At 43.4% G+C, this 13,357-nt stretch overlaps 1 protein-coding gene across 4 annotated transcripts in view; it reads right to left on the reverse strand.

Moving 5' to 3' along the window:
* Positions 1-9,919, reverse strand: part of BSN (bassoon presynaptic cytomatrix protein) — a 194,050-nt gene extending 184,131 nt beyond the window's left edge. For all 4 annotated transcript variants that reach the window (XM_083603185.1, XM_083603186.1, XM_083603183.1 and 1 more), the window contains exon 1: positions 9,617-9,919. In XM_083603185.1, coding sequence (XP_083459311.1) covers positions 9,617-9,807 — 191 coding nt within the window. In that variant the 5' untranslated portion in view covers positions 9,808-9,919. The remainder of the gene's footprint in view (positions 1-9,616) is intronic.
* Between the last annotated feature and the right edge of the window lie 3,438 nt (positions 9,920-13,357).

Here is a 13,357-nt window from a genome sequence, read left to right on the forward strand (position 1 = left end):
CAGGAACCATGCATGGCAACACCCAATTAATTTCTAAAGTGAAAAGAATGTTAGCGCCTAGGATTTGAAGAAAATGAAGATAATACAACTAATAGGAAGATGAGCAGCAATTATTGTGTTTCCTTGGACTAACAACATTAATCGACTAATCTGTGCAATTACCTGATTCATTACTTGATCATAGATTAATTGCAGATTCGTTTTAATCTGGTCAGCCATCTGGACCTGACTGATTCTTCTACTGCCACCTTGTACTTTCTGCAACCACCTCTATTTCTGCCTGCTACTGAAGTAGTGCTGCTGCAGCAACTATTTTACATTTATTTAGTGCTACCACACAGAACACAGAAGTGACATGGCCCCTGTCCAGAGGGTTGGCAATCTTAGTGATGTGAAAGGGAATGGAGCTGGCAGCAGAATGCTCAGGAAAAAACAAGAGAAAGCAGTTTTCTAGGAAAGGCACTGAGAGTTTACACATTAAGAATGTTGCTGCATATGCAATGGTATTTGGATCAGCAGACCCTGTAAAACGTGAAGCTGAATGTGCGTTTGTGAATCCACAACAGACATACAGTACAGAGTACTTTAGTCAGTGAGCTGCTCCAATCTGCTGCTCCAAACCATGGCACAAATATGGCAAAATACCCTGCCATGTAAAGAGCATTAAATGGCCTTAGATATTAAGGTGCGAAAGAGAAAGTGTTGGCTTGATGTGCAAAGGGAAGCTGGCTCCAAAATGGTCATGTCATTCACTGTGTCCATGGAAGGAGGAACAAAACCCACTTTTATTATTCTTTATTGGCCTGTATACTGCTCACTGTCCAAATTGGCTTCTAAGCAGTTCACAAAACATGAAAGCAAAATATACAAAACCAATTAAAATCTGTAACTAGCATCAAAAAGCAATACAACAGTAAAAACAGGAGATCTAGACCCACACCAAGTGAAAAATGCCTGTGTAAAGTGGTGCCAATACAGATGGGGGCCTCTCAAATTTCAACAGGGAGAGCTCCACAGACCAGGTACAATCAATGAAAAAGCTTGTCTTCATGTTACCACAAGGTAATAATTACTGGGCAGCAGCAAGGCTAATCGGGTTCCATTTGCTTATCTTACTGCCCTTATAGGGCAAGGGAGGGGAACTTGGTATTTCAGGAAACTTGACCCAGAGTTGTTTAGGGTTTTATATGTAAGTAACATAAAGCTGGCCTGATAGCTAATAGGCAACCTCAACATTGGTATGTTATGTGCCTGATAAGGAGCGCTACTGCACCAGCTGCAACCTCTGGATCAGAAATAAGAAAAACCCCACGCAGAGTACACTGCAGTAGTCTAGATATGTGTCACAGTAACCAAGCTGTCCCTTTCCAGGAAAGTCACCAGCAGAGTGGTTCTCTAGAGAAGACTGCCCTCCAGAAATCTGTGGACTACAATTCCCATAACCCCTGACCACAGACCAAGCTGGCTAGGGTTGATGGGAGTTGCAGTCCACAACACCTAGAAGGACCCACATTGACTACTCTTGGTCCAGACCAGTGCATATTTCCTCCCCCATTGTGATATATGATATATATGGCACAAGCTCTCCAAGTTGCAAAATTACTTTCTGTTTGGAGGGAGGTTGCCTAAGGTTATAAAGGGGCTCTCTGGAACTAGAACAAAAGACAAGCTCCACTTTTAGGGAGCAGGATCTCTGAGGCAAACAGTGAAAAGCATCCTGTATCACAGCAGAACTTCATAAACCACATATTCTACAAGGGCCAGATCCAGGTTTGTGATGAAGCAGGCATCCATTTTCAACTACTTCCAGTTTCGGTCTAGGTATTAGCATGGATGCCTGAAGCATCATGCTTAACACCTACCTGTTAAGTATTTGTTCCGCAAATATGCCTAAACTCTGGTTCTCAAAGCATAAATGATCTTCCAAAAGATGTGCATGTAGCTGCATTGTTTTAAACATCTCAGATCTCAATAACGCTGATTTGGAACTTGAAAACAGCAGCTTAAAGATGCTGGACAGAACTTAACTAATGAACTCAGTCAGGAGAAGCCCTGTCGAGGGGCTTCTGCTTGCACAACATGACTCCCTCTCCCCACCCCCACCCCCTGCACATGCCCCACAATTGGCTATGGGAGGTTCAGGAGAATCTACAGAACAACACTCAAGGGAAGGGTGACTATTCCATCTGGCAAGTCAAAATGCTTGCACAGATGGAACGTTCAACATAGTGTGAGGTTGAATTTTACCCTATGTCTCCCTCCAATCTCTTCTTTACCAGACAGTTTGTCAAATATAACCATAATTGGCATTTTAAAAACACACATATTCTACAAAGTCACTAGCCATGAAGAAAATGAAATTAATAGCCTTCAAAAAGTTACAAAGATTATTGGGGTTATGTAAATTCACATTTCTTATTGGTAATGCAACACTCTTGACACAAAGCACTTTGTTCTTAAGTCTTTTATCCAGCTCTTAAATCTTTTCCTGTCATTAAAACCAATGTGCCTTTAAATGCACATGTATGTTGCTCGGTCCCTGCTCCTGCCAACCTAGCAGTTTGAAAGCACCTCAAAGTGCAAGCAGTTAAATAGGTACCACTCCAGTGGGAAGGTAAACAGCATTTCTGTGCGCTGCTCTGGTTCACCACAAGCGGCTTAGTCATGCTGGCCACATGACCCGGAAGCTGTACACCGGCTCCCTCGGCCGATAAAGCGAGATGAGCACCGCAACCCCAGAGTCGGCCACGACTGGACCTAATGGTCAGGGGTCCCCTTACCTTTACCTATGGCTGAATTGTGTCCAGCATCACTTAGAAAGTTATCTGCTTTCTATTTGCTGTTTTAGCTATAAAGACTAAAACTGCAGCGCACAAAGTTGAATGAGTCCTCTATAATATGCCAAATTCCTTCTTCCACGATGTCTCTCTTCCAACCATCTTCCAAATACTTTCCCCCAAAAAACTGTTTCAAAAGTTTATAAAAACATATTCACGAACTGGTAACTCAACATTTTATATGCAGCTAATTCTACCAACCCATCTTATAGGGCTGTTTTCACTAAGAAGTGCTTTAAACACATGATATGCAGTTTATGCTTGTTAATCATCATCACAGCCTTGTATATTTTATACCTGCATTTCAAAATAAGTATGTTCCAATTTATCCATTACATTTCTGTTCTTCCACCAAGAAAGTACTGGGGTTTCCACTATTTTGTTATGTTAGGTACAGTAAGAGATACAGTGGTACCTCGGGTTAAGTACTTAATTCGTTCCGGAGGTCCGTTCTTAACCTGAAACTGTTCTTAACCTGAAGCACCACTTTAGCTAATAGGGCCTCCTGCTGCCGCAGCGCCGCCAGAGCCCGATTTCTGTTCTTATCCTGAAGCAAAGTTCTTAACCTGAAGCACTATTTCTGGGTTAGCGGAGTGTGTAACCTGAAGCGTATGTAACCTGAAGCGTATGTAACCTGAGGTACCACTGTAGTTAGTGAATGATCAAAAATCACGCATTAACCCTGGTAAGCAGGGATTTCAACAAGACTTCCCATGTTCATCTAACATTTTACACTGCACTTCTCCCCTGCTACCTATAAAAAGTAAGAGGGTTTAGGTTTTTTATATTTGACGGTTTATTTCTTTGTTTTATCTGCACTTTTGTTGCTGTTATTAGTTGTATTTTTATAGTGAAAAGTTCAATAAAAACTAATGCCTAAAAAAGAAAGAGGGCAGAAAAGCATTTGGTTAAAGATTACTGCTGAACGCTACTGAGATGATAGGTTTGATCATGTGGGAAAAGACAGCTTAACAGTAAAACGCATTAAGAAACTGGAAAATGCATTTTAATCCCAGTGACACACTTGAGTTTTATACATAAAGTGCAGTTGTATGTCTTACAAGTGATCTATAACTGAGATTTCAGAAACAGGCAAGACTATGACCCAAACATGTGCTGTATCCATTTCATTGTGAAGTGATATGCATCAACTATTTTTGACTCCTGAATTAGATACTAACTAGAGATTTGCAACCAACCTGGTTTATTCAAATCAAAATATTAAATAGGCACCACACAATCCCATCAGTCTCCTCTGACTCGCTGGCTCCTTTCCCCGCCTATTCCCGGGAGCTTGTAACAGGAGCTTGTTACTCAGCTCTTCTCCCACTCCCACTCCCCCTTTGGCTCCTACTGTTCTTAACTTCCATCTCTCTTGCAGCCACCTCAATTCATCCTTTCCTCAAACCCCTCCCTCTCAGCCCAATGAATTCTGTGTTTCTCTTCCTCCAGCCATCTGCCCTCACACCCCCATTCCATGGCACCAGCTCAAGCTGGGGAGTGTCATTGCCAAGAGGCAGGGGAAAGACATGTTTAGCCCATTATGAAACAATTGATAGATGGATAGATAGACAGATATACAAACAGCCTTAGCTGCTACAGCAGGAGTGACAAGAAGGCTGCAGCTTCCAGAAGGTCAAGGCCGCACCTGTAAGGACAAACAACTTCCAGTTATGCATTACAGTGGTACCTTGGGTTAGATACACTTCAGGTTACATACGCTTCAGGTTACAGACTCTGCTAACCCAGAAATAGTACCTCGGGTTAAGAACTTTGCTTCAGGATGAGAACAGAAATTGTGCAGCGGCCGCACAGCGGCAGCAAGAGGCCCCATTAACTAAAGTGGTGCTTCAGGTTAAGAACAGTATCAGGTTAAGAACGGACCTCCGGAACGACTTAAGTACTTAACCCGAGGTACCACTGTACAGCCACTTCTAAGAAGCTTGGGTCACCAGACTATTATCAGAGGCATGCCAAGGCCTGTTTTTGAACCATGAGCATCCTGTTTGCATTCAAGTTGGTTATTATAATAACCTTGTGATAGTAAGAATTTGGTGCCTGAGTTTGCCTCTTTTCATTCTTCCCTCCTCAACCCTTTTCCTCTTGTGTTGTGTCTTCCCAGATTGTATACTGAGAGTGGGGAAATATATATATTTCGAAAGCTTCACTGATAAAAAGTATTATTATATATTTATTTAGGCTCCACATTTTCCCCAGACTGGGACTCAAGGTGCCTTTTAGATAAAGTAAAGGCAGCTAAGAGATAAAGGAAACATCTGGAAAGCACTTGAGTTAAAAGAAAGTCAGTAAGACCTTTAAAGGTTTATACTGTATGTGACTAGCTTGCTCCCTGATTTTATTTTGTACATCACCTTGAGACATGCATGGGAGGAGATTAATAATAAATAAATATTTACATGTGGCTACATTTTGCCCCACATTAACCGCTGCTATATTTTGTTAAGATGCTGAATTTGAGAATCGTTCAGAAGATCTTGGCCTATAGTCCTATCAAAAGGGAAACAGATATAGCTGAATCCATGGTTCTAAACATATTGAATATTTGGGAGGGGAGAATTAGTACAATTCGGAACTCACAAAGAACCTAACTGAAAGCTTTATGGTGCAATTCTATGCAAGTTTCCTCAGAAGTAAGTCCTACTGAGTTCAATCATGGTGCTTAAAGGTAAAGGGACCCCTGACCATTAGGTCCAGTCATGGATGACTCTGGGGTTGCGGTGCTCATCTCGCTTTATTGGCCAAGGGAGGCAGCGTACAGCTTCCGGTTCATGTGGCCAGCATGACTAAGCCGCTTCTGGCGAACCAGAGCAGCGCATGGAAACCCTGTTTACCTTCCCGCCGGAGCAGTACCTATTTATCTACTTGCACTTTGACGTGCTTTCAAACTGCTAGGTTGGCAGGAGCAGGGATCAAGCAACTTCAAGTAAATACCTGTACCTCCAAGTAAATACACACTGGATTTCAACCCAAGGACCAGTGTGAAACTTCAAACAGGTACACCAAGATGCATCATGCACATGGCAATATAGGAGGTAATATAGGAATCTGTCTTGCACCAAGTAAGACTATTGCTCTATCTAGTACAGTGGTGCCCCGCAAGACGAATGCCTCGCAAGACAGAAAACTCGCTAGACGAAAGGGTTTTCCGTTTTTTGAGCTGCTTCGCAAGACGAATTTCCCTATGGGCTTGCTTCGCAAGACGAAAACGTCTTGCAAGTTTGTTTCCTTTTTCTTGACACCGTTAATACAGTTGCGACTTGACTTCGAGGAGCAACTCATAGAACGCAGTGTACATAGTAGCCTTTTTTGAGGTTTTTAAAGACTTTGGTGATTTTTGAAGCTTTTCCAAAACTTCTTTTGCAGCCATTTGGTAAGTTAAGCTTTTAAAACTTTTTGGGGGGGTTTTGGATTTTGGGTTGGGGTGTTTGGAATTCAAGGACTTGGTGTTGGGGAGGGGTTTGCAAGAATCTGGAAGCTTGTGTGTTTTTTCTGCATTTTTATGATTTTTTTTGTGACCATTGGGCCACTCTGCTGTTTTTTAAAAAAATTTCTGGGTTTGAATTTTGAAATGCTCTTTACAGTATGTGTGACTTTAAAGAGCACTTAATAAACTCTTGTTGTACCAAATTTGGCTTTGTTTGGACTTTTTTTGACCATAGGAACGCATTAATTGATTTTCAATGCATTCCTATGGGATTTCGTGCTTCGCAAGACGAAAAATTCGCTAGATGAAAAAATTCGCGGAACGAATTAATTTCGTCTTGCGAGGCACCACGGTATTGGCTACACTGGCTTCCAGTGATTCTCTAGGTTTTCAGACAAGATTTATTCCCAGCCCTTATTGGATTAAGCCCTGGGACCTCTGGCACGGAAAGCATGTGCTCTAGTACTGAGCTATGGCCCTAGCCTGGTACTGATACCATCCACAGGGATATTACCCAACATTAATAATTCTGAAATAGTATATTTTCCCATTCCTATGTTTTATATGGATTTGGCTCACCTGCTTCTGAAATACTTATAGGTAGTAAACATGTGGAATCTTAATTATACTGTGCAGTAAGTTGACCTAATAGGCTCTATTATTCATTAAGCAAAACAACCTTTCTAAAACTGAAGTCAGGTCCAAACACCTTTTTTTTGCACAGAGAAATTTCTAATATTGGATAAGGTGCTTTTAATTAACATCCTTAGCCTTTGTTGTTTTTGCTGCAACAGACTAACATGGCTACCACTCTGGAAACTGCCCATATTCATGATTACTCCTGCGCATTCCCTAAGCAAAGGACTATAAGGCTGACAGAATAAGCATCTATTAGTCGTGACAGGGATATGATAGGATGCTTGTTTTGAGAGAACAGGGTTGTGCTGATTGTCTGGGTTTGGAAGAGTGTCTAGTACGTTTGCACAGATGTATTAGTACTTGGATAGCTTCCCAGTTCTGTTCTTCGACACACCATGGCAGGAGTGTCACGGAAAAGCCTCAATGCGCAGATGCTTCAAAACACTCAGCTCTCCATCAGTAACACTTTTATGGTGCATAATTGAGCCTGAACTGCAGACTTAAAGAAACCTTCCAGGCCACAGAAACTAAATAATCCTGCTACAGGTCCCAACATAAACACACTTCTTTCCTTTTCATAACAACTAGCTAGCTAGCTTAGCTACAGACTACACACACTCCTTCCAAATCTTACACAAGTTCATTCTGCCTAATTATTTCAACATCCATTAACTCTCATGCCTGTATATACAACTTGCATATGCACCAATGCTTTGCCTACATCCCCCCTAAACTCAGCTGAGGAGTAATGTGCAAAGGCTACCCTGCAAGAGGGAAAGAACTGCCACATCACAATTCCGACACCATTTCCTCTACATGCAAATGACAATTCTACAAACAGATTATGTACATTTTCAGAAGAGATTTAGGATTAAAGATACTATTAAAACATATCTATACCAATTTGAAGATAGGTGATGGATAATTGTTGCCTTTAAAAAATGTAAAGGGATCAATACAGAACATCAATCAGCATAGTTTAACAGATTTCTTCTACAAACTCATGACAAAAATCCAATGATAAGAAAAATCCAAGTTCAGGCAGGACCTAATACTTTTGGCATTAAAGGGCGAAAAAGAAGGTTCCTGCTTCAACATAGCCTTAATACAGAAAAACAAGCAATTTGATTTCTTCCAGAATCTACTATTGCATTCTCCTTGTAATAATGGTGCATTTAACAGCGCAAGCCCTTTTTAAACATATGAACAAGGGTGATACACTTCTTAGTGTATTCTACTCAGCTTTTCAACAAAAATGGCTCAGTACCTATTAGCACATACACAGATATATATCCAATATCTTGCTACAAAACATTGAAAAGATTACTCTCATTTTTTCACTAACTTTTTATTTTTATCTGCTTTCTAACACTAAAGTTCTACATTTATTGGTAGCAAATGTTATTTTTTAAAATTTCTTCTAAATGTAGTGTTCTGCTGCATGATAACTAATCATTATACTACTCTCCACCCTCACCCTATCACGTTTTGTTTTCCTTTTTAGGAGAAACTACACAGAGCACTGATGTTTTTGTTCTATTATTTCTGTACACTGATGTAGAGATTACATAACTACTATTATTATTATTTTTCTTTTTATATATATTTCAAACAGTCTGCAATTAGGACAACCACATGCAGGGTATATAAACTATACTCAACGTAATGGCCTTAAGCACCATCAATTGTATCATTATAAACAAGCATGAGGGCAATGTAACTGGCCAAGATGATCTAGTTGTGAGAAGGGCGACCTGTTTGTCTGTAGATGTTGTAGATGACTTAAGCCAGAAGTCTTGACAACACACACATTGAAAAAGGGTGCTTGCTTAGTTCTTTACCCACAAACCATGATCTTCTGTTTTGCATGTCACTTTTCCCATCCTCTGTGTAATCAACATCCCATTCATGTTTCTCTGCTCCCCTCTCCCTGATACTAGCCTGCACTACGACAGTCTGTGGAAGTGTCTGCATCCTATGCATGTATGTGCCCATGTGCCATCTGGTCCTCCATCCGATGCCTTTTGCAGCACCATCCAGCTAGATGGATCTCATTCGCTGCATCAAATATGTGCAGATTCCTGCATACTCTCTTTTAAAAGATGAGTCTCAAATGGCACCCAACACAGCCTTTCCTCCACTTCAGACACCACCAAAACTATATCACAGAGCTTGGTCAGAGATCAGCATTCCCAAAATAAGGGGTATCAGTATGCAGCATTCTGAAATAAGAGGTATCTATATGCTCTAGGGAGCCTTGACTCTCTGGGATCGAAAGAGTGCCTCTGAAAACAAGGGGCTTCCCTTAACATAATGCACACATGGCAAAGCTACCACCCAGGCCCAACCATCTTTCTGTTTCTCCACATCCACTCATTCCGACAGAGGACTCATGTCCAAAGCCTTCCCCCACAAGAGCTGGCGACCCCTCCGGGTTGCACCCGATCTTTTTCTCCCATCTCTCTTGGCCGTCTCCAGAGGCTGAGCCTTGCCCTCTGCTGCCCCATTCCTCTCTCGCACTCCCAGCTCATGCCCAGCCCCACCGGGCACCCCGCAGCAGAGGGTTCCCCAGCTGCACTTCGCCCTTAATCCCCACTCCCTCCAGCCCTGCTCCTCCTCCTCGGCCCTGACAGACCAAGTTGCCCTCGAGCGACCCCTCCCCTCCAGCCCGGCTCAGCCGGTCTGCGCTTCCCACCTGGCGGAGGGTCCGTGCGGCTGCGCGGGGCCCGGTGCGGCGGCTGGAGCCCTGCCCGGAGGGAGCTGTCCTCCGCTGCCTGGTGCTGAAGGCGGCTTGGCAGCCCCGGGCGACGTGGAGGGGCCGGCGGCGGGGCCGGGGGGCAGCTGCCCCTCGGCTCCACCGCCCTCCAGGCTGGCCTCGTTGCCCATGGCGAGGCGGCGGCGGCCGGGATGGGGACGGGCTCCCGGAGCGTCCTCAGCGCAGCGCCTCCTGCGCCGCCATCAGCCTAGCTCCACCATCGCCGCCTGCCCCATCCGCACTGGGCATGCGCTCGCCGGGGCGCGAGCCAGGCGCCCACCCCTCCCACAGCTGAGGGAAGGAGCGCGCTCCGTGTGGGCGCGCGCGCGCGCGCGCACCCCGAGGCCAATGGAGGCTCGCGCAGAGTTCAAGCCCGCCCACCGCGAGCACGTGCGCGGCCCGACCAATGGAAGCGAGCGAGCCCTGCTCGTTTCCCTCCCCCCTTCCAGCCAGGCGCGTGCACGAGCAGGGCCGGACGACGAAAACCCGGCGACGAGCAACCCTTTTGCGGTCCAGGCGAGGCGGCCGAGAGAAAAACCTTCCCCTTCAGAAGGCGCAAAGCCCCGAACGGAACGCCTCGCCGTCCCTTTATTTCCCGACCAATGGGAATTTGCACCCATTCCCTCCACCGTTTAACTGGCCAATAGGAGCACGCTCTTCCTTACTCCATCCTTCCGCACATGCACGGCTCGCCTAATGGGAGGCCAGCTTCCCTTGCCCCGCCCTGAAGGTTGCTCTCCATCGCCAGCTTCGCCGCCTTTTCCCTCCCTCCGCTCCCGAGCTGACCAATGGGAGGGTACACCTGCTATTTTTGCCCTTGGCCTGACCAGTGCATTGGAACTGCAGCTGCAAGGATATCAAAGGCAGCCTCCTTATCCTGAAGCCTGGCCCCTTTGCCCAGCCAATGCATTCTTAGTAGGGCTGGGCAAAGGCATGTGCCCATCTTATGTGTGTTGAGACATAGACTTGTGTCACTCCCCAGCACAAATAATCAATAAAAGTAGGTAGTAGCATCATTATTTCTATGAGGTCAATATATTTCTTCAGGCCAACTATGCATGCCCACATCCAATTAGCAAGAAAGGAAATGATTATATACCAACTTATGAGCTATATAGAACAAAGCATTCCAGAGAAATTCACTTTCATTGCAACCTCTGAATTACTGGTCTGTAATTGTTTATTAATAGTAAGTAAGCACTGGGTATTCTTACTGGTACATAGAATTGATACCTTTCTGTCAATAACTATCAGAAACTTTTGACACCAGTTCTAGATGACTCCACTAGGATTGCCATTATCCAAAATTACTAGTTGCCAATAACTGCTAACGGCTAAGAAATATTGATAACTCTTATGAAGTAAGTTTCTGATATCAGTGACAAATAACCATCCCATTCATCATGCAACACTAACTTATTTTCAGAAATCCTAAATGTCTCCATTTTAAGAGACTAACACCAATCAATGGAGCTAAGCAAAAAACGGGGGAAACTCAAAAGTTTGGAAAGTATTAAAGAAGCGGCCATATATCAGCCATATATCATAGACCTATATTTTAGCAGAGCATGTTTTAACAATATAATGAAGGAAATTATCAAATGCTTTGTTGAAATCAAGATATATGATACCCAGAACATTCCCATGATCAAAAAGAAGATACTGCTGTTCTGTCCTAACTTTTTTTCTTTATTAATCTGTGCAGGCTCCTGTTCATATTCTGTTGAAAGCTGCTTAGAATGGCTGGGGCAACCCATTCAGATGGGCAGGGTATAATTACAGTAACAATAACACTTTTCTTTTTAGATGCCCCTAGACAGCTTATTAATATGTTTTACATAGAACTTTGGTTGGTACTGACATCAGGCTGACCAGTCCATATTTTATCAGATCTGCCTTTCTCCTCTTTTTGAAGATAAGAGTAATATTTGCCCATCTCCAGTCTTCCAGTACCTCAGCAGTTCTCCAAGAATTTTCAAAGATTATATATTGGCAACAGCACTGATATAATGGCTGCAAGCACCTTTGGGTGTAATTAAGCTGTTTCCAAGTCTTTAATGCATTTAAAGTAGGCTAGGTATTCTCTAATCATATCCTGGCATATCCTGGATTTCAAATTTCTGCTTCCACCTTTTTCCAGGCCAAATACAATCTGCCTTGAAGGAAGAAACCCAACCAAGGCCAAATAAAAGCTGAGTAGTTTCGGCTTCTCTCTGTTGCCTGCTAACACTTCACCATCTTCCACAATGGCGGATTTTCACCACCCTAGAATCCCCTACTAGCTTCCGATGAAGGATTTTCCTAAGTACTGCAAGCAGGGAACCCATGCCTGTTCCAATCCTGTAAATTATCAGCCCCCTGCCAGCTGATGGAATACACATGTCAAAAACCTGTACTGTATTTTAGATGCAAAGACACACTTGTAACCTAATGCTTAGAAGAGGTGTACATGCCTCTCTAGGGTGGCCAGGTAAAAATATGGCAGGGCTCTGTACCTTTAATAGTTGGGTAGATAGAATCATAGAACTGTAGAGTTGGAATGGACCCTGAGGATCATCTAGTCCAACCCCCTGCAATGCAGGAATATGCAGCTGTCCCATATGGGGATCAAACCTGTGATCTTGGTGTTATTGGCACCACGTTCTAACCAACTGAGCTATGATGAGGGAATCTAAGCAGGCGTTCTTTTCTTCTCCCTCATACACAAGGGCCTGCTGTGATTGTCAATGGGTGACAACTGCCAACTGAACATTATCTAAGCAGCAGTAAATAATCCTTTATCATTTTCTAATGCAGATATATGCAGATTTAATTCACTAATCAGTCAGTTAAAACTCTCATGTTTAATCAGTTAAGATTTCTTTAATGGGATGACAGCCCTAGTATTTGATAATCAATTAATTAATTTGGAAACCTGGTGATTCAGTGACTAACATCATTAATCAGGAGAAAGCCACATTTTCACCACATCTAAATATCTTGCCAACAAACTATCCTTCCAATCTCCCGGGATGAAAACTGCCAGCTGAGTATACCTAATGCCACTATTATCAATCATTTTGTCTTTTCTCTAAATTTTCGCTACCTGTATGCATTCAGTGTCAGAAAACTGGATGCTTCTCTGTACTCGAACACTCCTTCTGTGTGAATTGATCCATCTAGCTGCTCTCTTTTCTCATCCAGTTCATTACGGTGTTTTTATTTTTAGCAAAAATAGAAAATCTGGAAGACTGATGATCCAGAGGGAAAGATTGTTCACCAAGGATAATACAGCTCCACTACAAATGAAGATGCTTTGTGTAGTTTAATGCAGAGCTGTTTGTGCTGATTTTTGTGCTGGTACAGCTTCACGGTATCGATTGCTTTTAGTTTGTTGCATTTTCATTTCATTATCTTGTGAACTTCCCAGAGGGAGGACATGGGTCATTTGGGTGGTATCTAAATGCCAATAAATATATATAAATACTAAGCACTGCCACTCCTGCTCGCCAACCCCATCTACCCCCTTTCCAACTCCTCATCCTTTACACCTCACCTGCCCCCTCACTGCTTGCCCAAAGCCCATCCCCTTTAAAAGGAGGGAGGTGCTTCAAACAGCACTGTTTGAAGTGCTTTCCCCTGCCAATAAACCTCGCAGGGGGTGTGTTTAAAGGAGGGGGAGGTCCTTCACAACATCCAACC

This window comes from Podarcis filfolensis (assembly GCF_964270895.1).
Source record: "Podarcis filfolensis genome assembly, chromosome: 2".
In the NCBI taxonomy this organism is placed as follows: domain Eukaryota; kingdom Metazoa; phylum Chordata; class Lepidosauria; order Squamata; family Lacertidae; genus Podarcis; species Podarcis filfolensis.